Below are 26,100 nucleotides of genomic sequence, written 5' to 3'. Positions count from 1 at the left end.
CCGCCGTAAGATTTTATCAATTATGTGTGCGCAAAATGTAAGAACCAAATAGACATGTTTTTATTTCTCGTCATTGTAGAATGAACATAAATTTCATTTAATTTGCCATAAAATGTAGAAATGTATGATATTTCATGAAAATAAAACGACTAACAAACAATTTTTACTGTATCTAGTAACAAAAAAAAAGAAGCGGATAGCACATTCCTCTCGGTTGGGCTGTGAGTCGTTTTGTCATCTGATTTGCTGTTATTGTTTTCACCATAGGTTTTCATTATATGTAGATAGTGCACTGATAGCGCGCCATTTTATTTCTGCTGCCGTTGTTGTTCTCGATGGCTGCCGATGCATTAAAATGTTAGGATTGACTTGTATTGTGATGGTTTGTCGCTGGCACGGTATCCGTAAACATTGAAATTTACGGTAAATTGTGGCCGATTCAGATCATAAACGATTGCATTGAAGCTATGCGGTTGAATAAACGAACTGTTCAAGAATGCTGTTGCAGTCGGCGACTATGTGTGTGTGTGTGTAGTAAATGAAACGAAACGAAGCAAATTAGATTAATGGTAACTGTGCAATGTGCGTTGTATCTGTGCATGCAATGTGTTGTAATAATTCAGCGGTTGTCATTTTTAGTTGCCGAGACAGGACAATGAGGAGAGAGAGATAAATGGGCAATGAAAAACTTACGTCGAATTGGAATTCAATTTGTGTTATGAACACATTTGGTTCGTTGTATTCGATTTCATATTGTGGAAATGGGCTCAATTCATTTTTGACAATAATTTCATCGAACATGAGTACGGTATCGTTTGTTTGTCGTTGACCAATCTTAAAGAATCGATCCATGGACCGAGTTTCGTTGTGCGCATAAATGAGTGCAAATGATTTTGGCTCAAAGAGTTTATCACCGTAGATTTCGGCACGAAAGGGATCGAATGCCAGTTGTGTGGCTACAGATGCTTCTGTACCGAGTATTCGGCCATTTATATGGAGATGTTCACAATTCATTACATGCAAATTTACTGTGACAACCGTATCTTGTCGCACGCCTTCACCCAACAATAGCTCAACCGTTCCGGTGCTCACCTGAAAATGGTTTACCATTTGATTATTCAATTTCAAATTTGCAATCCTCATCTAAAGTGGGCCATATACTCACACAATTTGCCACATTGAATTCCACGTAGGACACCACTCCAGCCAATTTGTTTAGTACATATTTGTAGAGTACCGTATAATTTGTTGGTACGGTTGTGTTTCGTATGAAAATACGTCGATTTAAAATCACTTCCCCTTCGAATCAAATAAACGGATATTATGTACATATCAACTTAAAATAAAAATAAAAAGAAAATGAAAAAGAATCAGACGGAAAAGTTAAGAGCAAACCTTTAAAGTCGGAAGGCCCATAAGTATGTATGTCAGCTGCAACGAATGAATTTGAAATCCACCCACAGTACCAAAGAACGAAGAAACAACCACAAAAATAAAAAAGTTTTGACACTTTTGATGAAACATTTATGTCAGCCACTAAAACTTTGTGCTCTTTATTCACTCTGCCTTCATGGTGCTTACTCATTTTGATGGGGCGGTATAAATTGCTATTTATTATCGATGCCTGATTTATTCCATCAAAGTAAATCGTTCGCTTGCTCGCTTGTGCTTTATTTGCTGTGGTGCACAGCCACGACGACGACGACAACGACGATGATGATAATGCTGTTGCCTTCGAGCAGCCGAGGTGCTGACGCTGACACAAGTGCAAATATTCAATCATACGAGCACGAGTACAAGTACAAATACAAGCATCATTTGAGCAATCGTCTTTTCTTCGCAATCCATTTTTAAGCACTGAAATGAATTGCCAGTTAGGCGATGTAATCACAAAATACTTGAGTTTCGAGTAATTCCTTTCATTCTTCCTTTTAATAATAAAAAAAGGCATACATACTTAAATGTAAATTGAGTGCTCATTGAGACCTATTATTTGGTGTGCTCAAACAACCAGTTCAATCTGCATACACAGACACACAGTCTAACTACACAGTACACTGGAGATTAAGTATTTAGTTCACTTCGAAACATATAATCATTGTGTGTGTGTGTGTGTGTATGATCGTGCATTTATTGATTACGTTCAGAGAAGTGTTCACACACACACAAAACAAACACACATATCCAAACAGTTCATGTAGAATTGTGTTGATTAGTATTTGCACAAATCGGCACGGATTCGCTATTCGATGGATATTGTAACGGTTTCGATGCCAACAACGCATTCCAAAACACAATTACGATTCTAAAATGTGCACAACAAAAATGTTCGAGCTAAATGATTAAACTTTATGTGGAATGTTAATGGTAAAATGGTAATACAAATGTTGGTAGTTGAATGATCTCGGTAAATGCTTGTCATTGAGAGTAATAAACACTTTTTGCCGGAAAATTTGGCTTAAAAAACAACATCATTTTGTATGGAAAATTGATTGCCCCACTTTAGGCTAGAAATAATTTGTATACGTTGAGAACATTGCACATTTTCCCATTTTACTTATTTACACCCCAAACACACACAAACCACTCATAAACAATAACAATGCCAGTGTGAATGTTAAGCGTGTAGAATGATTTTGTAATTCAAACATTTTTCTATACAGCAGCTTGGGTTTCAATTTTGAAAACCGCTTCGAATACAAAGTGGCTAGAGAGCTAATATCTGCTCTTCACATATACATACACACAGCGGGCGCGAGAGAGAGAGAGAGAGAGAGAGAGAGAGAGTGACAACAGCTGACAGAAATTAAAACAAAAAGTCAAAGCAGCATCAAATGGTTTCGCATGTTAATGTTTGTTACTTACATAAATCACTCTCAATCTATGGTAGAATGTGACGAGCATTTTGATGAGTGTGAGAATGATTGATAACATATATGGGTTTCAGTATAAATTCAGTATCAAGCATGTCATTTTTTTAATACACGCAATATTCTTTTTTTTTTGGTTTGAGCTGCACTCAATACACTTCAATCGACCGTCATTGGAAAATTCCGATTCTATAAGTCTGTGTTCAGACATACGGCCCTTTCCGCAATAATATGTTTGTTTAAGCTGCGTTAAAATTCAGATCGCACAGCATGTATTTATATGAGCAATTGACGCTTCATTTTCCAAATGAATTGAAATTCGTTGATTCAATATTCTCACAGTTTCAATAGCTGAATGTAAATGGTATGTGTGCATATTTTATTTTGATTCATAATCAATGGCAAAGTATGCGGTTCAATTGGCTGGCACAAGGCATCCACAATTTTGATTTTGACTGGAACAATCCAATTGATTGAGTATTATCTACTCTTTACTTTTTCTCTCTCATTCTCATTCTACACATTGAATAATAAACATCGAGATGTGCAGTCAGTTTGATTGGCAGCATGTGTAGTTAATTTCTTGAATCTGATCGTTTGAAATAGCATGTATAGAGGCTATACGCGTAAAAGGGCGCAAATAACGATAACCCAGCAATTGGAACTTTTGTTTTTTTTTTCTTTGATTTTCGTTTATTTCTATTACACACCATTTGTCCAGGATAAGGTTTTCAATTTAGTTTTCTGCGGCTCGGAACTCTCACACTGTGAGTGCGATTTTGTTGTGTGTACGATTCGAAGTTGTAACAGCAGAGGCAAAATGGCTGTTGTTCCACAGCACTCGCCTTTATTTAATGACTATTGAGGCAGCGCACGTATTTCATTCTTGCAAATTGAATGCTATTAATTATACGAAAGAAAAGCTCCCAGAAGTAGCATTTCCTCGAATCGACCGAACTTGAATATTTTGTTTATGTATTCACTCGCAGCAAAGGCAAACGGAATTGCTCAACTGTTTTGTCTTTTGTGGCAGTTGAATGAAATGCAAATTCGATTGCAATTTTAGGGTTTCAATGATACATATGGAACGAAAGAGAGTGAGCAGAGAGGAAGAGAGTCGAGAGAGAACGACTGAGTGGTTGAAATAACGGCAAATATTTACAAATCGTCTACAAAGCTTTCACGTCATTTGAAAACGTTTTCTGGCTAATTAACCACAAAACTTCCCAGCGAACAAACAAAAGAGAGAAAGAGAGAGAGAGACAGAGAGAGAAAGGAAGAGAAATAGAGAGACAAAACGGTAGAATGGGCGAGTCATAGGGAGGGAGAGCATTTGCATGCCACAAATAACTGGAAGTAAATAACATTTCTATCAAATGCCAAATTCCGTCGGTTTTGAATTTCAATCGATATTCCGAATTCAGTTCAAATTTTAGATTAAAAACGAACCATTGTATGGATGCGTATTGCAACTATTTAATCAATTTTGAACTTTGTTTCGGCTTTTTAAAGTATGCACATTGGGATGTTACTTAACATTTGAACGTGTAACATAAAACCAAAAAACCCAATGCGCTGGCAAACAAATATTTCGCAATTTAATGTGTTTGCCTGCTTTTAAATGAAGTGCATTTCGGAGAATTAATCTTTCACGCCTAAACACAACATCCGTATTCAAATTGAAAATTCAATTTCAGGCCATGCAATGTTGACTGCGTTCATTCATTTGTTTGATTGTTCATTCATTCATGAGTTAACCGTGTGTTTGCTTAGCTGTGCCATTATTTTATTAGCATTTGAATTTTGTGAACAATTCATTGAACTGCTGGCGCAAAAATCAATATAATTTCACCTAAAATAGACCTTGTAAGAAGAAGATGAAGAAGATTCAAGTGAAACACAAAAACATACGATCAAAAGTGTCGTGTTTCCCAAATGTCGACTTATTTATTTATTCGCCCTCATCCGGTTCATTTAATAGATGTTAAATGGCTTTGAACAGCAATGTCTTACAGTTCGCCAAAGGAGCGTTTACCTACAGGTAGAAGAAGCTTCTACAGCTGTAGAAGAAGAAAAAATGGAAGAATCTGACTTCTTATATATACAAACAGAAACAGTAAACTTTCTTCTCGTTGAGCTACAGGCAAAATCATTGTAAAACAAAATTCGCATTTGTTTGTTTCACAACAAAATTATTATTACAACGCAAATCTCATTGACTGAAGTACCAGTAAATAAAATAAGAGCATAAACTCGATAAAATGCAACGAACCAAATGGAATGATTGAAAAAGCAGAGTCAATCAAATCATTTAGCTTAAAAAACACAGGCAAACACACGATGATTTTATTCAAAGCAGCCACAGAATAAAGTTTTTTTTATAACGCAGAGTGTACTATACGCCAAATTGAATTGAAGGAAGGGAGCGAGAAAGAGCGAGTGATGCGGGAAAAAAGTGGGCAATAAAATTTCAAGTGATACTTTACATCGTCAGGTATTACACGACATGTGCACATGTTCCGATGTGTTGTTCGCTGTGCACAACAATGTGAATGACACTCAACATATAAATAAACGTCAACATACATATAGACGACAAATCCATACATGCCGACAACAACACACATGCACACATTCAGTCGGTATCAGTTCGCATTGAGTCAGTGCACAGGCTTTTATGATGAAAGGGAAACGACTGACATCGCAAATCCTGTCACTCAGAGATGCGAGTTTTTTTTTCTTTCTCGTACGGAACCACGAAGAAGCGAAGGAAAATAAAAACGTGCCAGAAATGAAATCTGACATGAAACTCTGAGAGCAAAACTTTGAAAAAAGCTACAGAAAACTTGTCGAAAAAGACTGTTCTGATTCGCACGACTTTTCTGTCTCTTTGCGATGATGATGGTTGTGGTGGTGGCAATGGTGGCGGTGGTAGGAATGGTGGTTGTTGGCTCACGTTGTCTCTTGCATGCGATGTGATACTTGAAAGAAAAAAAATCATTTTGCATTGTTTTCAGTATTATTGTCACGAACCACTTTGCCTCGAAATATTTTTTTTCTGCTTCCCCATTTTCCATCGATTATATTTCATTTGGTTATGTGTGCGATGTGGATGCGACAACGACATCGTCGACAACAACAACAACGATAACGATAACGACAACGTCCTTTTGCAAAGTTATTATTTTATCGCATTATGGATATGGCATTATTGGATTCTTTAGTTTATTGATTTCAATATGAGCAAATAGTATGAGTACGGAGTGTATGTGCGGCAACCGAGAGCAAGTGAGTACTGCGTGCATATACATAACATGCTGGTTGGTTGTGCTTTTTCGCGTTTTCTCGTCAGCCAGTAAGTGAATAGAAAGAACGTAGAGCGAGGCAAGCAGCAATGGCAACCGAATGAAGAAGAAAAAAATGCTGACGCATAAATAAATTCCTCTGTCGGTGGTTTGAACTCAACATTGTGCCATGGTAATATCATGAAAATTAAGCGCCACAGCGAGTTCCAAGAATCTATCAAAATGGTATTTAGGAAAATACTTGATTGTCCTTGCACACGCATGATGTACACGCCTTGGAAGCTCTCGTGCGAGCACACTGCACACAACATTGTCCAATTGTCCATTCCACCATACATAATTTCGATTTGTCGATATAGCAAACCGAACATTGTGAATAAGCGAAACGAGAGCGAAATAAATGAATAAATTAAGTGTAGCACGTCTCTATGTATGCAATGGCTTATGGGATTTTTCATTCTACCCGCACACACAAAATGAGATGTCAACTTTTTGGATGGAATTGCAAAGCAAATTTTATTTCTTATCAACATCGGAATAATTCGCTAACGCAGGACATTTTTTTATCATATCGTTTTGGTTTGCTTGCGTGCTCGCCCGCTTGCTCGTTCACTATGTGTTCGAGATGCTGATTACGAAATTATTTCGGCAGCCATCGTCAAACAGATTAGAGCTGCTCCCTAAACCACCATCAGCACCACCCACTCCGGAAAAAAACCCGGATCGAATAAATTGCGAAGAGAGTGGAAAAGACTTGATGAGGCGCAGACAGAACAATATGCAGATGGATATGCCATCAAATTGTTGCCGTCAAATAGCTCAGCAAAGAAATGAGGAAGGAATTTATTTAATGAATGCCAACCACAACGTGAATAGGCTCATGTCAAATACATCTAGTCTCAAAAATTTAAGCAAGTATAGGATTCAGGCGACGAATGGTGAAATATTTCGAAATGTATACGGTACAAAAATATTCGAATTACGAGAGCGTACAAATCGTTTCAGACTTTTGATCTTTATTTACGGCAAAAATGCCTTGTCTATTTGGCCCGTCAAATGTGACTGTGCAATTATATAATTTTTGTTTCGAAAAAAACCGAAAACATGACAGCATCAATGGTATTTTAGTTGAAAAATTGTGAAATGGCATCCCAAAATACCGAGGGCTCGAATTGTATTGTGCATTTTGCGCGCGTGTAATTTGAACCAAATAATGTATATAAATATACGCGTAACGCGTTTAAAATAAGTAAACCAAATGTATCTTTTCTCTTCATCTAAAATTTAAATTTGTTGTTGAATTTACACTTGATGAGAGAGAGAGAGAGTGCGAGAGCGAAAAAGAATGGGCACAAGGAAGGAACAGCGAAGAAGAGTGAAGGAGTGAAAACAACCGCTTCGATGCTCCCATCATCATTTTTCACATTCCCTTTGTTTGAGTTGTTTTTCGTTAGTGTTTTTTTTTTTCTTCGTTTCTGTATACATTTTTCACACAAAAATGAGCCCAGACTTTTTTCAGCTCTGTTCTGTACTTTGTGCTTTTTCTGCCTTTCGTTTCATCCACTTGAAATGTATCCACTCAAAACATGGGATAGGGATAGGGAAAGTATAATATATCTTTTTAATTGCTCGTATACATTTTTTGTGCTTCCGTCAAATTTGTTTTGTCTAAGTGCCATGGGGTATGCCGGAACGGGAAGGAGAGAGCGCCCTTATTTTACTCTCCTCACAATGGTTAAAAATACCTCGCAGCGCACAGTGTGTCCCCGAGAAATGGAAAATGTCGCAAGAATTAGTCCTGCGTTTATTGAGAAATTGATAAGCTTACATGTGGCTTTATCAGTTCAAGTATTTTCATTATGATCCGCATAATCTAGGACCTTTTTTATCTCTGACAAAATGAATTTTCAACGAAAAATATTTTTCATTATTGCGAAACAGCGATTTCGCGGGAAATGGAATTTTATTCGATTACTTAATTACTCAAGAGAAAAAATACCCTTCGAATCTGCGGTGTACGTATCGCTCACGCTATGCGTTCGCTTTTTTTCTGCCTTATTCACACTTACACTATATTCGTCATACAAAACAACGGCAGAACCTAAGTGTAGAACGCATGCGGTGCTCTTCAGTTGTGTGTAGCGATATTGACCCAAGACCGTATGCATTAGTATTGGTGTGAGAAGTGCGAACGTTTAGTGTATCCGCATGCGTTCTACACTTACATTCTGCCGTTGTTTTGTATGACGAATTTAGTGTAAGTGTGAATAAGGCAGAAAAAGAGCGAACGCATATCGTGAACGATACATACACCGCAAAAATGAAGAGTATTTTTTCTCTTGAGTATGGTCTAAATCTTCGCTATAAGTGAATCACAACATTGTTTTGCTTTACCCTCATCAACAATACGGTATGGTATGTGGCACAGTATTTGATAGCATGTAGCCATCATCACACCATACACCCTGTGTAAAAAGACATTTTTTTTCTTTGATGGCAGAACAAAAACGCAAAAAATCTTCTTTGTATGTGTTTCGAGGGAGAAAAGAAAGTTCTTTTTTTTTGTGAAAGGTAAGTTTCAAGTACACATCAAACGAGGATGTGACTTGAACTGGAAAATGTTTCATAATTATCGTTAGAATGTTGACGTCTTTGGTTCGAAAAAGAAAATTTATTTTCCAACGTGTGATCAAACATAATAAATGTAAAGGCTGGATTTGACATTCTTTTTGATTGAAAAGAGTAGAGAGAAAAGAAAAACAAACACATTGTTCACGTAGTTATAGATGTTCGCAAACATGTGTTCCTTGGTGCCTTGGTTCGGAAAACTATGGATATTTCTGGCTTGTGCACGTGGATAGTGTGACGAGTGGGAGTATGTTAATTTAATTGAAACGTGTATATTTAATGAAGAAAAAAGGTCAAATTCTTCTCTCACAATTACCTCATAAACTTTGGCATTAGGCTGTGGGGAGAGAGAGTGAAAATGCTTCATCGAACAAAATGATGAACCGAGACCCGTAAATGTTTCGTTTAATCTCAGGTTTTCTAATTAATCAAGATAAAATTATAATTAAAAAGGGAAAATAACATCATACTATATTCTCTTCATTAGCACAATCTGTTCAGAGTTCATGTATTTTTTTCTTCTCTTCATTGGTGCGGATATTAAATGAAATTTATAAATGTTTAACAGTTCCGTAATTCCTAAAGGTATAAAAATGATGTACTGCAAATGAATGAACAAGAAAAACACACAATCCAAGTGAATTGCATCTCAGATTTTTTTTTTCAACACATCCCATTAAATATGCCGAGCATGTATACAAACATTTCATGCTTAGAACATGAAATTTAAGCGCATTTGGTCAAACATCGTTGTTTTTTTTTGTCGCTTCAAACACGCTTTTTCAGAGGGAAAATATTAGAATAATTCGTTTATGGCAGAATCATAGAATGAAACTCATAGTCGACAAAAAAAAAAGTTGTTCCGAGTGATTAAGAATTACTTCATTGTTGCCGCAAACGCTGAATGGATAAGGATTTCCTCAGCGTTTTTCTCTAACAACTGAGCCATCCATTCGGCAGTGAATTGAATCCGCAAAATGGGCGATAACAATAATGCTCTATGCCAAAAATTTCATGCTCAAATTTCACACGGTCATTTTAACTCTTTTTTATGTGTGTTAGTTCATGAGATAGAGATTGTTTGGTTTTTGCAGTCACAGGTATTAAATTGAGAGTATTTGCAGAGCTTTGCAACATTGTAAACTGTAGGTGTATTTTTTCCCATTCTCTCTTGAGCTCCTCTTCAACACAATGTGCTTTTGTCCTTTTAATATTCAAATCATCTCATAACAACAACTTTATTCCCCGCTGTTTCATTCCCATGCCGAGATGTGGGAGTGTGTCGAAGTATTTATACAAAAGAAATAGATATTTTTTAATTTCTCTGACTTTACCTATTACTTTATGAGAATTTATTTTCGCTTAGTTGTGGGTTGCAAACGAGCGAGCGGCGCTCATCATTAAAACTTGATAAAATCAACCTAATGCGAGCATTGAAATGCATTAGAATAGAAGAAATAACACAAGATAGAATACACTCAGAATGGCAAAAGTCGAATGCTGTTGAAACTAGGGTATCGCAGAATGTAGCCACCGTGCACACTTTTGATGACAGACATTTATGATATGAATCGTTATCTACGTAGAATTTTTTTTTTTTAATATACGCACGCACAAACGAATAATACAATTCCTGAATTTCTCTCAATGTTTTGCTTCAAGTAGCCATTTGGCATAGTTGTATCCTCTTTATTCACTCAGTGGTACGGATAGCAGAGCGAGAAAGGGAAAAATGAACGAATTTCTCCGATGGCAAGAGCGACCGACTAACTCTTATTTTCCATCTTTTCGCTAAATAATTGCGTGCTTTGTTGCTGTCGGACTTTGAATGGGCCGTGTGCGGTCGTGCACATCACGCTACGTATAGACATATATAGTTTCAACGACAATATTCAAAGTATCACCTGAAGCTATAAAATATACATTCAAATCTAAACAATGGACAGGGACACAGCTGAGCTCTTGATTGCTGGCAAACATTTCATTTCGCAACAGCAAAGGCCACAAGACTTCGTACATCACCAATTATTTTTATGTTTATTACATCCATTTCGTCAAATATTCAGCAGATGAAACGACCGCCTCATTTGAGTGCCTTTGAAATTTCGGGCTTTTTTATTTGACCTGTATGGGGAGATGACAATTTAAGCGTTTTTTTTTTTGTTAAACTCCATCTTTTGTCAGCCCGTGATTTTGTTCGCAATCAACACGCGACTATTTGCCAGAGCAAAAAATGGAACGATTTCTATCGCGTTTCTGCTGGTACTTTTGAACTGCAGTGTACAAAAAAGCCAAGTATCCTTTTTCAGACATTTTTTTAATGATGGCAAATGTTTTTAGTTGAAATGTGATGAATAGGCTTGAGAACTATGTGCCGTTTCATTTATTACATATACAAGTATATTGTTAATGAACGTGCACATGTGAAATGCCATAGCATCGGGTGTCACTGAAGCTGGAAAAATGCGAATGCCCAACGGAGAATGGATGCTCAAAGAACTTATATGGATGCAAATTATTCCATCCATATAGTGAACTGATTCAATTTAGCACACACACACACACACACACACACATGCATACATACATATACACAGACACATGCTGCCGCTAGAAAATACAATGTACAGACAATTGCTGTATCAGCGACTATTGTTTGCTTTCATTTCGAAGCAAATCAAATGTAGCATTCTATACTTGGTACATGTGGCACATATACACAATATTGGAAGTGAAATGCTTTTAAAGTGTATTTGCCCCGTGCAGATTGCCTAAAAATAATACACACACCGTTGATGATGATGACAATAATGATGAGTCGGAATGTATGTCGCATGCTGTATGCACTCATCATCCATAGCAGCACTCACAAATGTTTGTTGACGTTCACTGTGACAAAAGCTGTAATGAATGAAATAGAATAGGTGTTGCATCGTTAATTAAAAGAAAATATAGCGCATATACACAAACTCGCACCCATACACTCACAGCCCACTCTACCATATCCAACCCAACCCACACGAATATAAAGTGTAATTGCGAATGTTTACACTTCGGAGTCTTGAGCAGGCATTGTGTAAAAGTGAGAAAGAGCTGGGCAATGAGGCGGCCTCGCTTGATGTGCGTTCCAACACATTCTCAGTTTACCAAGAAACGAAGAGAGAGAGAGAGAAAAAATCTAATGAACGTTCATCATTCAAATTGTACAAGAGAAAATTAGTGTTCTAATGGGAATAAGGATTACGCCCAAGAGATGGCCGTAAAATCAAGGAACCTGACAAGAGAGTGAGAAATAAAAAGTCCTACTCTATCATTTTGCCGTATAAAAGAAAACTTGAAAATTAAATTGATGTTTTCAATTAATCACTTCCATCAAATTATCGCCGTGGTATCATCACTCTGCCTCCAGTTATTGTTTAAGAAAACAATAAGGATATCCAAACTCTGTCGAACATTCCAGCACCAAAAGCCTTAACCCAAATGCTTTGGTGTTGAATATTATGCATAAATATCGGCCCGGTCACACGCACGCACACACACTAACACACATAGCGCTTTCCATCACCGACGCACGATGTTGATGACATTAGAATGATGCCAGCTTGTTGTGTGTTTCAAGTAGAGGTTACTTTATGTTGATCGGACAAAGATAAACACGCTTTCTGTCTCTGTCTCTCGTTGGTGTTGGTGTGTCAAGCGCAATCAGAAATTCCGTCAAACTCAAACAAGCCATAAGCACAGCGACATATGTTCTCGGAAACTTTGTCTATTGAATGACATGCCCGTTTTGTCATCGCTTTAGAAAATCAATATTTACATCAAAGGTATGGTACGGATACAAGTAAATAGACCAGACTACAGACAAGCAATACAGTTGTCAACATACGAGCAAAAAAATACGGAAAAAAAAAACAAAACAATAAACCTCGAATCAGATTGATGCTTATAATACAGCGAGGGAGAAAAGTCTAAACGACCCATACCAAAATCACCATTTCACAGCAACAATGAACAATGAATTGAATCTGCGTTGAATGGCTGACATTGAATCACCACAAATCGCCAATAAGCTTTCAATATCCAGACAGAGCCAGTGGAATTGTGGAAGAGTAATACAGCCGAAAGGTTAGTTTGATTGTTCATTTGGGCATATTTTCGATGGATTTCATTCGTTTTGTGTGTACAGTGTACACTGAAGTTTGGCATGGTCTCAGCACATTTTCCATACCATCACACCAATGGATATACATCATTATTGGTTTACTTTAATGGAGACGAGTAAATAAAGGCGTATTTTTGTTCAACAGCCGTAGAAGCAATTCAATTCTATTTTTGTAATTCGATAGCTGCCTGTGTTTACCTTTTGCTGTTGCGATGACGCACAATTCAGTGCCGCTCGCTTCCCCTTGCTTTCATCCACAGCAACTCGGTTCAATAATTAATCGAAGTTCGATGGGTGCAATATCTTTCACCATTCCGGTTGGATTCCAACGTCTGAAATGGTTTCACCACATTAATATTGAAACAGAAAATAAACAAAAGTATACACAAATTGTACGGCTTAATTTTTGAAATGGGTCGAGCAAATTATTTACTCATATATTTGTTTTCGATTCGTTTGGAATATGAAATGCAAAAGCATTCCCATTAAATGTTTTCGGAAAAATTGACTAAATGAAGGAAATTGCTTGTTCGACTTTGCTTGCCATTTAATATTTGTCTTATCATTATGAAAATTAAAAAAAGGAGCAAAATCTTTAAGAGGTTTTCGTTATTTCGAGTCCAAACCTTTTGAAAACTTTTTCATTCCCCGGAAAAAGTGGCCTGGCATTTTTACGCCTTTTTGCCTTTTATTTTTTTTTTTTCATTAAATCGCATTAAATGTACTTAATAATCAATTTCGGAAGAAAATCTGCAATTCTCTCACACGCACATACACAGTCGGATTTGCCTTTAATTCGAATCGTATTCATCGTTTTAATGTTTCAGCAGTTGTATTTCGAGAGTCCGTGTTGCTTTGCATTAGCCAAGTATTTTGCGCTACGTTTTAAACTAAATGGATTAATTAACATTGTTTTTCCCTTTTTGCTATTCACTTGGCTCGTACAGTCGCCTTTCTTTCGTTCAATCTCTTTTTGAGCTCGTTCGGTTGTCGCCTTCCATCAAACATAAACGAGAGCACACTTGCACAGCATGAGGCTCTGTCTTGCGTTGGACGAGTGAGCCAACAAACTTACGCTCACTAGAGAGATATAACGCGAACGCGCTAATGACACAACTTTTTAATTACACAAATGCTTTGCTGATAAGTTAAATTTTCCGCTTTTTCGTTCATCAAAAGTGTTTATCGATAATGCATTTCACAGGGTGATGAAGCGAGTGTGAGCGGTGAGTGCCCGCGCGCGCGACACAGAGATAGAAAGAGATCGCGAATCGTCATTCAACTACAACATCGATGTCACAGCCAGGACAAACTTCTTTAACGTCGAATTAAGGAGCTTAAAAAAAATTGCACGTTTTTTTTTCTCTACTCTTTTCACGAAATGAATTTAAAGTGGAAATGGAAATGAAATGCCGATGACATTATCGAAAAGTTCCAGGCAAAGAGTGCCACGAATAACGGGGTGGTTTAAAGTGAATGCGAGAAATGGAGGAAGAGTGAGAAAATGAACAAGCTCACTGACACAAATGAGTGAATAATACGTTCTTAAAGAATTCATTATCATTCAGCTAAGTATTCACAGCGTTTGATTGTCTTATTGATTCTCAATGAAAATCGATTTGTTCGCAGAGTTGTGAAGAACTCTTGAGGTTCACACCAAAGTCACACGCAAACACATACACACACACACACTCACAGAACATTTTAAGCGAACGATGAAGAACGAAGGAGCAAGACGAATGACTTCACCATAAATTATCGTGGGAATGAACGTGTTAGCAAGAAATGTGCTCGCTCATCCTGGAAATTAGTGAATCAACTACAGCTTACCAGCCACAGCTGTGCGGTGATATCACTTCTTTTTTTTCCATTCTTTCGTTCGATTTTTTATTCTCTTTTAGTTTTCCACTAAACACACTACAACCGTACCACTTCCTTCCGTTCAGTGGATATTATTCTTGACAATTCATTCTGTCAAAGTCGTCGTCTTTGGTCGTCGAATTGTCGTTTTTCTTCTTCTTCCATTCGCTTGTATTCCAGCACACTTTTCATATATTACATATTAAATGTGATTTGTTGGCGGCACTAGCACGAACCGAAATAAATAGAGTGATGATGTCACGCCATACATTTTAACTATGTAGAGGGAAAAAATCGCACTAGCGCAAAAGACTGCACGGCAAATAAGCAGTAGCGAGCATAGTGAGCAGAGACAGAGAGCTTAGCATTTGTGTACGTGATAGTATGAATATTCGTTCATGCGTACGTGTGAAAATGGAGCGCCAGTCGAGCTTAAGTGATATGAAGGAAATTGAATGAATTTATTTGCTTCTATTTAACCACGTTGCATTCAAGCAAATAAATGAAAAAGATGTTCCGATATATTAGTTTGCGTTTTTATCTTCGTTTTTGCTCCCCGCTTCGAAAATGGCGCAAGTTTTTCATTTCTCCGGTTGTCTGAAATTGATTGTAATGACTTTCGAAGAGTTTGTTTCCAAACTTACTAGAAGAAAACCCAGAGAAAAAGAGATATGTTCTGGCAATTTTTCATCGACGCGTTCGAATGCAGTTCCGTCGGGTACATCGAAAAATAACTGCACAACATCTGTTTCTGTCTTCATCGATCCGAACCGCATACACACGCTTGCACACGCCGCCCCGCTTATATATATACTAGTATGAAGACTTAAGATGTGGAATTTCTTTTCGACGTGCAAAAGCAATCAAATGTTCGATTTCAATGTGAATGCATGACGTTTATTGCAACCGATGTAATAATGTTTTGCCATGCATAAATGCAACCGTGTCATTAAAAGAAATCCAATTTTCTCGAAATAGAAATATATTTGAATTTTTTTTTTTTTTTGCTGTTTCTGTTTCCATTTTGTTATGGAAATCCAATGTAACTAATGTATTCTTTTTTTCTTCATTCAACTTAATTCAGGCAATGACCTCGATTCGATTCGTGCTCTATTCAGTGAAAAGGAGAAGGAGCTGAGCTTGGCTGTCGCAAAGGTCGAGGCACTGACAAAACAACTGGAAGAATTGCGACGAGATCGACGTGGTCCACTGAATTTAATATCGACAGCTGCCGGAGTGAATGCGGCAGCAAATGCTGCTGCCGTTTCAGTAAATAGTTTGAACATCAATGGTAGTAATAATGGAACGACCAATATTCAACAACATTTGAACGGCACGTCACCAGCTGCTCGTGAACTTGATAAATTGCGGCGTGAATTAATGGTAAGCAAACGGACACACAATTTTATGGTAACAATGTTTTTTTTTTTCGTTCACCATCATCATCTTTATTGCCGTATCGACATTGTTTCTTCGGTTTTTTTTTTCTTATTATCTCCACGATACATTCAGTGATACCCAAGGGAAATAAAAACGGTGAATTGAACTTGTTGAGACTCACGCTATGAATAAAATATGTATTTATACGATTAATTCGATATTTTTTTCCATGAAACATCGAATTTGGTTGAGTTTTTATGCCATTTCTCCGCAATGAAAAATACGTTAATCTCTATGAAAATATCAAGCGTAGAAAAGAGCAGAGAACCCATGGCCTCGAATTTATATGCGTGTATTTTTTTTATGTTTGTACTCGCCGATTGTACCTTTGACTTTGCTCATTAGCTATGCAAATGTCACCGAAACATGAATGCCTTATCGATTGTTCCAACGTATACATATTCGAAATGGTCGTATGTATGAACGAACCCTTCTGAAAGCCACCAACCAATAAATGAAAGCTCAGCGACCGAACCTATGTACGGTGAATTCAATGCACAACGATTGCTTCGATTGCGTCAATAGACGATGGAACGCGTATCCTTCACACACACACACATAGAAAACATAAATTATATTCGAATGTTTAATCAATAAATTGGTTATTTTCCATCACCGCATTTGGGTTCCCTAGAAACGCATAAGCTACCTCATTGTTTTATCGAAGGCACGAAATGAAGAAAGAGATGAAAACAAAACAAAGCGAGAAAAACAAATTTCACCATGCTATGTAAACTTAATGGTTCGTCCTTTAATAAATATTTGCTGGTGCTTTAATGAATCGCCGTACCATGCCATAAATATGGGAATATTCGGCTCGAACGACTTTTTTTTTCTAAATATACAAATACGAAGTGAGATAATAGGCACGCACAAAATATGAATTATTCTAATTGGTCGGCGGTCGTGTTCAACTTTTGGCTCTACTCCCCAAAGCGTAAGTCACAACGGTAGCGTGTGTAACAAGGTCATAATAGGAAAAAAAGTAAACGGAATGGTGTTATGGTGATCGCGCGTGAGCTCATTCATTCCATTCTGTTGCTGCATTCTACTTTTTGTCTGACATTCGATTCAACGATGTATTCCCAAATCGTGAGCAACAAAACTTGGGCCCATCATAATGTTCAAACGATGAGATTTTCAGTCTATGCTTTTTCTAATTAACTCCTGAAATGGAAAAATAATATTTTTCATGTAATCGTACGAATGATTCAGTGAACATCAATGAATGTTCACGCCGTGCACCCGCGACACATTGGGGAATTATTCATGGATAAAACTTGACATTTAAAGTAAATAATGAAATAATTTTATTGAAAATTTTCCTTGTTGCCGTCGCCGTTACCACCACCAAAAGGTTGGCTAAGTGAGTGAGTGTTTGGTTTGTATTCATTTTTCCATGCATTTTACTCAAACTCGGAAAATTGCTTCACAGCAAAATTGAATGATCCGTCTAAAATAGTGGCAGGCACTAGGGGCATTTCACTCGCATTCGAATACATGATCATTCGTGCACGAATCCTGCATTCGCAAAAAACAGTATAAGTATTTGCATTCGCACCATGTATTCGTACTGCCGCGCGAGCATTCGCGCGACTCCGCATATGAAACGTATTAAAACACTCGCACATGTATTCGTCGCGAATGCGCTCAGTTGCGATGAAGTGTCAAACACAGTCAAACATGTGGAAAGATGTCAGACGTGTTTGAAAAATTACAACGTGCATTAGGTGAACCTCTACCAGAAATTTTACAATTAATTCTCACACATTCTGGATTTGATATAGAAAGCGCATTAGTTACGTTAAGCATTTGCCGTCGCAGGTGTCCGATTTTTTGCAAATTTGTTTCCGTTTGATTACAATTCTTGATTAACTGTGGCAACTGGATAAACAATCGGTGACCCGGTTTAAATTTAAACCTATTCACATTCTCGTATGATGTTTCTTTGAGAATTTCTGGGTTTTCAATGACATAGTTCTCGATATCCATAATAGCATCGTTGTCAATGGACATTAGAGATGATTCATTTTCAAATGCACAGAATTCCAGGATTTTAATAATATCAGCCGGAATTTTTTCATTCAAATATTTTTCTAATTTGAAAATAACATTTTCTAGTCCCTAAAATACAAAACACAACTTAAATTGATATTAAATTTGGATCGAAATAACTATTTACCATTTTGGCGAAATAATGTAAACAATGTAGTTGCAACGATTAACACAACAAATCAATATAGATCTGTCAAGTGCATTCGCATTCGCGCAGCAATATTCGGACGTATTCGCTAATGCGCTGTATAGATACATTAAATGGTTATTCGTACGAATGCGAATATTCGGCACGAATATCAGTATTTGCGAGTGTTTATATTCAAATGCATGGCAAAGTATTCGCGCATTCGTACGAATGACAGTATTCGCATAGAGTGAAATCCCCCTAGGGCAGGCAGTAGATTGAATATTCCAGCATAAAACTCGATTTTCATTAATTACTAAATGGATGGAAAAACTCTATCGTGGTACAGTTTATATCGTTGTGCCGTTAAAGTTTGGTCAATATCTATATGAGAAAGCAATTTTAAAACATTAACTTGTTTCAACATTTTAAACTTTTAATAATTCCTTTGAGAATTCCGGTTGGTTGCAAACAAGTTTGTTTTTTCACATTGGCTACAATTTTTCCAAAGCTTTAAATTCTACCAAGAGACTCGAAATGGTTTGGTTCGCCATTCTTTTGTTCACTTCTGAATGGATCGTCAAATGATACGTCAATTTCGACCTGAAATCTGCCATTCAACGTCCAATATAACAATACCCAATATTCACATTTGCTTGTGTCGGAAGGTGCTTGAACTGTTGGGAACCAAATCAATGGTTCCGTGTTGGCTGCATCATAAATCGATATTCTATCACTGATACATGGCCACAATATAAGCACACTGGAATTGAGAAGGCTTGAAACTACTCTAAAAAATATAATTTTACCTGTTTGAAATTGTGTTTTGTTGCTATGCGCTCATGGATGGAGAAGAAGCTTAGCAAAACAAATTGCAGTGCTTAAATTTTGAAATATTCGAATTGTTTTAATTTCTTGTAGACATTGTTTTCACAACAGCAAAATGGTATTTGATGGAATTTCGCTGCAGCATAATGAAATGCTGCATAATGTCCACAGAATTTCAATTTCAATATTCTAGAATGATAATGAGCTTTCGTTTTATACATAGACTATAATACCGTTAAAATTGGCCATTCAAACACTTTGATGTGTGCCATAGAAAAACGGTTAGATATAGGGAGAGTATGAGCGAAACCACATCGATAGAAATTAATATACCTATTTATATAGGATTGCTCGCATTGTTTAACTGGGACTTTCAATTTAAATGTTAATGCACTTAATAAAACGATTTCCATTATTCACCCTTCTCATTGAGCACGAGTAACAACACAAGCAAAAACCAACTGCTGCTCGTCTTCTTCTCCTACACTCCATTTCTCTCCCTCTCTCTCACTCGCACTCTGTGTTTCTCTTTCACTCAATGTGTATTCAAAGCCGTGTGAAATTAATTCTCCCTCGAATATAATGTAGTGTGGCAAATGTATTTGTTGGTGTATGCGTCTGTGTGTTGTTTGTATGTGACCGTCGACCTTTCAGTACTGTAATGAAGAGCGAGAAATATTCCACAAAACTATTTCACTTTCCCCATCTCTTCAGAGCGAAGAAAAAGAATTATGGAGCTAAGAGTTTCAATCAATGCCGCACGCAAATGTCTGATACAAAATGGCTTTTCTACACAGTGACCATATTTTAAAGTGTGTGTTGTAAGAAAATCATTAAGATTTCACACCAAATGAAGCGGTTTGCTATCCATTAAAGGCTTTTCTCAATCGCGTGCGCTTTTGCGCTCTTCTTGCATTCCAACGCCATACCGAAAGAATGTTTGTGGACGCGACGCGTCTGTTGCCCTTAAGATTCTTAACTAATTGCATAGAACATCAAAGTTGTGTGTCTGCTTTTGCATTTGCTATTGACTTTGAAGAAACGTTTTTGTTGCAATGTATAATGAAAACAGACTTTCCTTGAAAATTATTATGAAAAGACCTCTACGACCATCAGTCGAGACGAGAGATTGGCCATTGGATCATTTTGTCAAAATGAGAATATTCATCAGAAACCCATTTATGTTCATCTAATATGAAGTTGATGAGAAATCGTTTTCTATGGAAACATAGTATAAAAAATAAATCCATTTAAACTGTACACCATACTTCACATATACGAGCGCTCGCACACACACACACGAATGAACAACAATGGAGCTTGGAAAACTTATCGAGTTACCGGACATTGGTTTGAGTGAATTATACACAACGAGCAAATGACCAATTAATATTTAATCTGACAAAAGACGATTTTCTCATTTTTCGCTCTTGCTCTCATCTCTCTGTCTCTTTTCTGACAATATGATGTCTTACAATTGACTTTTAGAAGTTTTCACAATACATACTTTTCGTAAATCTCTTAGCACTGACAATAACAACAACAAAAAATGTAATTAAGCTCTAAAAATATAGTTTTTTAGTTAGTCGAATACAGCAAAAATCCACTGGCAGTAATTTAAAAAAATATGTTCAAAAACAACACTGCAATGTGAACAGTGTGCTCACTGCACACACTCCAAACAATATTTCATAAAATGAACTGGTAAAAGCAATTCCGTATATTTGCTCGTAATGTGCACAACATATTTCATGGATGAAGCATGTTTCCACCTTGTTACCTTTAGCACTCTTTTTTTTTGTGTTTTTGCACATGCACCGATTTCCTTCGCTAGGAGCATTGTAATTGGATGAAAAAAATTGCACCCAATGAAAAGATTTAAATTTTTCATAAAATAAAATAATTTCCTCGAATTGCATTCACAAAAGAGCCGGGGAAAAAAAGCAGCCAAAACTTATTCAATTTACCAAATACTTTGTGACAACATGAAAGAGAGTTGGTCTTACGAATGTTGCTCCAATTTTCGGATTGCATATTTCTCAGCAGAAAAAAAAATAATAATTTTCCACTTGCAATGAATTGGATTCTGTTTATGCGCTCGAGCGAAAGAGGCAAATGAAAACAAATTTAATTAAAATTTTTAAATTTTTATATGGCAAATTCGAACGATTCAAATGGGAAGGTCGGAAAAAATTTGAAAATAAAAGCCAACATCGTTTTGTATTATCGCCCTCTTACATCAAAAACATACATGCATTTATACAATTTCGAGTGGAGTCAATCAGTATAAAAATGGCAGATAAAAAAAGAAAGCACAAATTAAATAAACAGTAAATCACATTTATTCAAACAATCTGCACACAAAATTCATCGCCAGCCTCATTCGTTTTGGGAAATTCCGTTTTGCGAAACCATTTATAAAATCCCTTCAATTAAAATTCAAGCAGATCATTGAGGGAATGTTTGGTAGTATGTATCCGAAAACCATTCATCGGGCTGTATAGTATGACAGGCAGGCAGGTAGAGCAGGTGCTGCTAGTTTCACTTGATAAATGGATGTCAGTGTTCTCAATCTTTTTCACTTGATTTCACAAACAAAGTCTATTTGAACAAAAGCTTTAACTGCTGTTTTATTGATGATGGTAGAAGAAAAGTTTTTTTTCCCCATCGCAGAGAGATAGCGATAGGCTATAAAAGTGGATTCACACATACCAATAGGCTACACTGACACTCCCGAACAGATTGATGGAAAAGTTTTACTCGCTCCAAATGATTTTACTTTCCAAACATATTTTCGATCGATAGAACTTCCATTATGGAGCAGATTTTTCTAATAGAATCACATTAAAAAGATTAAAAAAATAATAAGTGCAGTGAATACCACAGGGATAGATTCTTCCATATCCGGTGTGTACCAAAATATTTGTGCCAGTGCTTGTATGTGTGTGAGTGTATTCTTGGCAAATGCAAATGACTTTCATCACACGATGTTTTAAATTAATCCTAATCCAATAAGCTTTGCGACGGTGAGCAAAGTACTTAACCGACAGCATCGCAGTTCATAGTGCAATTTACTCATTCTCCTTCGCTCACTCTCTTTTTTTCGTGTCGATCCTTGTGAACTTTAGTTTTTCGGGAGTGCACATTCCATTTCGTGTTGTTTCATTTGGGATTCCATGAGAGCAGCAGGTTAAATATAAAAGCATAACATTCAAAATGTGATTGTCGCTTAATGTGTCAAGTGGCATGGTTATTTTACTTCGTTTTTTATGTTGTTTTTGACTGGTTCTCTTTTTGTTGCGCACGTTTTTTTTTCTTTCGGATACTCTCGAGAGAAGCAAGTTTTTTCACATATGTTTGTTGTACCCCGATGTAACTGTGTTCGCTGATGGTTGTGCTCTATTTTTGGCTTGACGATGATGAAAAATTCCATGTGGTTGATTTTGCAAGTGGCAGTTGTGGACGTATAGATTATCATGATGATCTAGAAAAACACACCGAGAGAGACATAGAGAGAACCAAACTAATAGCGACTATCAGTTGCTCAGCCAGCCGCTGGTACACGATCGCATTGATGAGAGGGTTGACAAAAACGTTCAAATCGTTTAAAGTACAAGTGATTTTATGGGAAAGTTTTACATTGCCTGGCAACCATTATTTGCCCTTTTTCTCTAAGCACTGGAATTCATTGTTGAACACACGTAATGGGAAAAGTTGAAGTTCATTTACAAGGCGTAACTTTTTCTACCGGAATGTTTTTTGACTCTTTATTCTCTCTACTACTCACTCACTCATCCACTCTGACGAACTCACTCACTCTCTTTTTCAATGATGCCGAGGAAATGATGTTTTACAAGCTTAAATCGTTCACATACTTATATGGGCCCGCAATGCAATACAGTCCAGTGCAATTGAATTGTTTTTGTGCTAACACAAACTAAAATGTCATCTTTATTTCTGTTTGTGCCGCACTGTTGTTTTGTGTATGTATTACACAGTGTGTGTTTGAAATGTTTTTTTGCTCCCTTTAAGCAAGCCACTTGAAAGCTGCATTTTGACTTTTTCCACTCGAAGTACAATCCCAGCACAAATACACATCTCAAACAAATGCCGGATGGGAAAAAGTTCCAATACGAATGCGACAATACGAGCAAAAAAAAAACCATGTCAACTAGAATGCTCGAATAAATTAAATTCAAACTCATCAGAATGCTTTCATTCGCATCACACCAGAAATAAGACTATACGAAGCGAATAATATTAAAAGTTTTGTTTGTTTGAATTTTCCGTGTCTCTCCCTTTCTCTTTGCCCACGAAAAACAGTATCGGAATCAGTTATCACTGCAACAGGATGCCCGTTTACATTTGCAACGCGAGGCACTTCATCAGCGTCAAGCTGAGCTTCGTTCAGTGGACCAACGCATCTATGAGCTACAGTCGAGGCTACAGAAGAAAAAGGCCACTAACTTATCACAAGCATTTCAAAATCAAATGAAAACCAATCAGATTCATATGATGAATCAGCTGAATCAAACGGAACATCAACAAAAATTACAACAACAACAGCAGCACCAGCAGCAACAGTCGCAATTCAATCATCAAAATGTGGAGAACATAAACTATACAAACAATAATGGAGTGGTTTTACAGTTTGTTAATAACACTCATTCCAACTCAACGGCTGCCACATCAAACAAGTAAGTTAATTTATTCAATATTTTTGCATGCGCGCCAACCCGATGCGAATATGTGTGGTGTGGCGAAAAAGCAAAAGTGAACATTTTATGAATCTCTTGGTGAAAATGAGTTAAGTGAAATGTGTTCAACTTGATGAATGTAACATATATATTCATATCTGCTTAAATGAAATAAATGTTTTTGAGCTTGGCGCCTTCTTCGTATTCAGATGATTTACTCCACTAATTTTAACCACACCAACGCACGTTAAACCTCCAATTCATTTTGTCTGTTCTCTCTCTCTCTCTTCCATTTCATTTCTCCCTCATTCATTGTAGGCCATCGCATAGTGTGTATCCATCACAGCGCATCATACCAAAGGGAAATGTGGCTGCTGTTGAACCTTATATTCATATGCCACAACAGAAACCAAATGCAATGGCGAACAAACAGAAGCAGCAGAAGCAGCAGCAGCAGCAGCAGCAGCAGCATCATGTTAAAATGGTGCAAGATTTGGCAAATTTAAAATTGAATTTACATGAATCCAACCAAAAAAATGCGAACAATACTCTGAACAGTAATTTAAATGTCAACGTAAATCACATTCAGTTCCCGGAGAGTGACGAAACAAAGTTGGCACGACAAATGCTGCACATGAAACAGCATTCACAGGATTTTGATTTGAATGCAAATGCTGACATCACTGATTTTGTGACAACGAATAAAATCGATTCAAAATTGCACACATTATACAATACAGTACGAATGACAAAATGTAGCACGGCTGGAACAATATCGACAACGACAACAACACCAGCGTCGGCGGCGGCGGCGGCAGCGGCAGCAGTAGCACCAACCAGTAAAATGAATGCGATGGGCATGGAATCCTTTGATGAAGTTGAATCTACAATAAATTCCAAATTCAACGAGAATGATAGTGCGAAAGTCGAACATGATACGGAAACAAAAGTACCGAAATCATGTTTGCATCAGCCACCATCTGTTGTAGTGCCGAATGAAATGTTGAATGCAATAAATAAATCACTGGTGCCATCAAGCATGGCCACCAGTACGATTTCAACGATGCCAGCAACGACGACAACAACGACGACGATATGCGCTTCCTCAAATGGCAATCACCGTTACGATGGTAAAACGGCACCAAAATCAAAACTTTTGATGACACATCAAATTCCATCCGGGAATTTGGTCGTACCACCCAGAAAGCCAATCAGTAGTGTAGCTCCAACATCAATAACTCCATCCGTCAAATCAACCATACCAAGTCCGCGTGTGCATGCCGTTGCACCCAATGTAAATTCAACGCCAATTGTGTCGACAACAGAACTGTTGGATAAATCACGACCAGCCTTGCCACCGAAACCAAATAAAAACAGTGAGAGCAGCGGCAGCAGCAGCAGCAACAGTAGCAGTAGTAATGAATCGTCGCCAACATCATCGAATGGCAATGCGAATCATCATCGAAGCACGTCGTCAATGAAAACTCCAATGGCATTTGCTTCCTACGACAAAGGCACGCACAATGAAAATAACCGAACGAATAACATTGAATCGGGTGGCCAACAGCAGCAACCTCAGCAAATCAGCAGCTCACACATTCAAGCACACACTATTGATTTTCCAATCAAAGCCAAGCCATTGACGATAAAAAAGCAACCGCTTTCCGAGCAGCCACGTCTTCGATCGCTGGCATCGGGCATTAAACCAATTCAATACAGTTCACGACGCATCGAAATGCCATCAACGATGCTACTTTTCCCAGAAAATGAACGCATCAAATCGAATGTCAATGAAAATAAAATGCCATCAACGATGATGTTCACAGCAGCAGCCGATCAGAATAAGACCAACAAATCTCCAGCTGGCAGTAGTAACAGTAGTCTCGATGAGAATGATAAATCCAGTTCATCGGCGAGTAGTGACGCAGAGAAAACAGCAGCGCAGCCACATTCGCCACAAAATAACGAAGTGGTGCGTCGGCAGAGATCGTCAATGAGCGATAGCACAAAAGTTAAATTAACGCGACGCGTTAGTTTCGATCCGTTGGCTTTACTCTTAGATGCCAGTCTCGAGGGTGAATTGGAACTCGTTCAAAAAACAGCTGCTCAGGTACTAAGCACTTTACAT

At 37.3% G+C, this 26,100-nt stretch overlaps 2 protein-coding genes across 12 annotated transcripts in view; one reads left to right on the top strand and one right to left on the bottom strand.

The window, feature by feature from the left end:
- LOC129577680 (apoptosis-stimulating of p53 protein 1-like) overlaps nt 1–26,100 on the top strand; it is a 78,883-nt gene that overhangs the window by 50,820 nt on the left and 1,963 nt on the right. For all 11 annotated transcript variants that reach the window (XM_055465213.1, XM_055465223.1, XM_055465229.1 and 8 more), the window contains 3 exons: nt 15,910–16,208; nt 23,599–23,972; nt 24,291–26,082. In XM_055465213.1, coding sequence (XP_055321188.1) covers nt 15,910–16,208; nt 23,599–23,972; nt 24,291–26,082 — 2,465 coding nt within the window. The remainder of the gene's footprint in view (nt 1–15,909; nt 16,209–23,598; nt 23,973–24,290; nt 26,083–26,100) is intronic.
- LOC129577743 (uncharacterized) lies at nt 31–2,659 on the bottom strand. Its single transcript, XM_055465247.1, has 5 exons — nt 1,958–2,659; nt 1,396–1,857; nt 1,166–1,299; nt 694–1,092; nt 31–515 (listed from the first exon to the last, which is right to left on the bottom strand). Coding segments are annotated over exons 1-5 (1,161 nt in total). The 5' UTR covers nt 1,959–2,659; the 3' UTR covers nt 31–350.

This window comes from Sitodiplosis mosellana, unplaced genomic scaffold (assembly GCF_009176505.1).
Source record: "Sitodiplosis mosellana isolate CC-2019 unplaced genomic scaffold, AAFC_SMos_1.0 Smas_scaffold_1, whole genome shotgun sequence".
Taxonomy (NCBI): domain Eukaryota; kingdom Metazoa; phylum Arthropoda; class Insecta; order Diptera; family Cecidomyiidae; genus Sitodiplosis; species Sitodiplosis mosellana.
Note: the sequence above shows the minus strand (reverse complement) of the source record. Positions and strands in the feature narration are given on the sequence as shown.

What these genes read in the sequence shown, in the direction of transcription:
- LOC129577743 (XM_055465247.1), bottom strand. An exon ending in AATTCAATGTGGCAAATTGT is followed by an intron (nt 1,093 to 1,165) that starts GTGAGTATATGG and finishes AACCATTTTCAG; the next exon opens with GTGAGCACCGGAACGGTTGA. An exon ending in AAATTGAATTCCAATTCGAC is followed by an intron (nt 516 to 693) that starts GTAAGTTTTTCA and finishes ACACACACATAG; the next exon opens with TCGCCGACTGCAACAGCATT.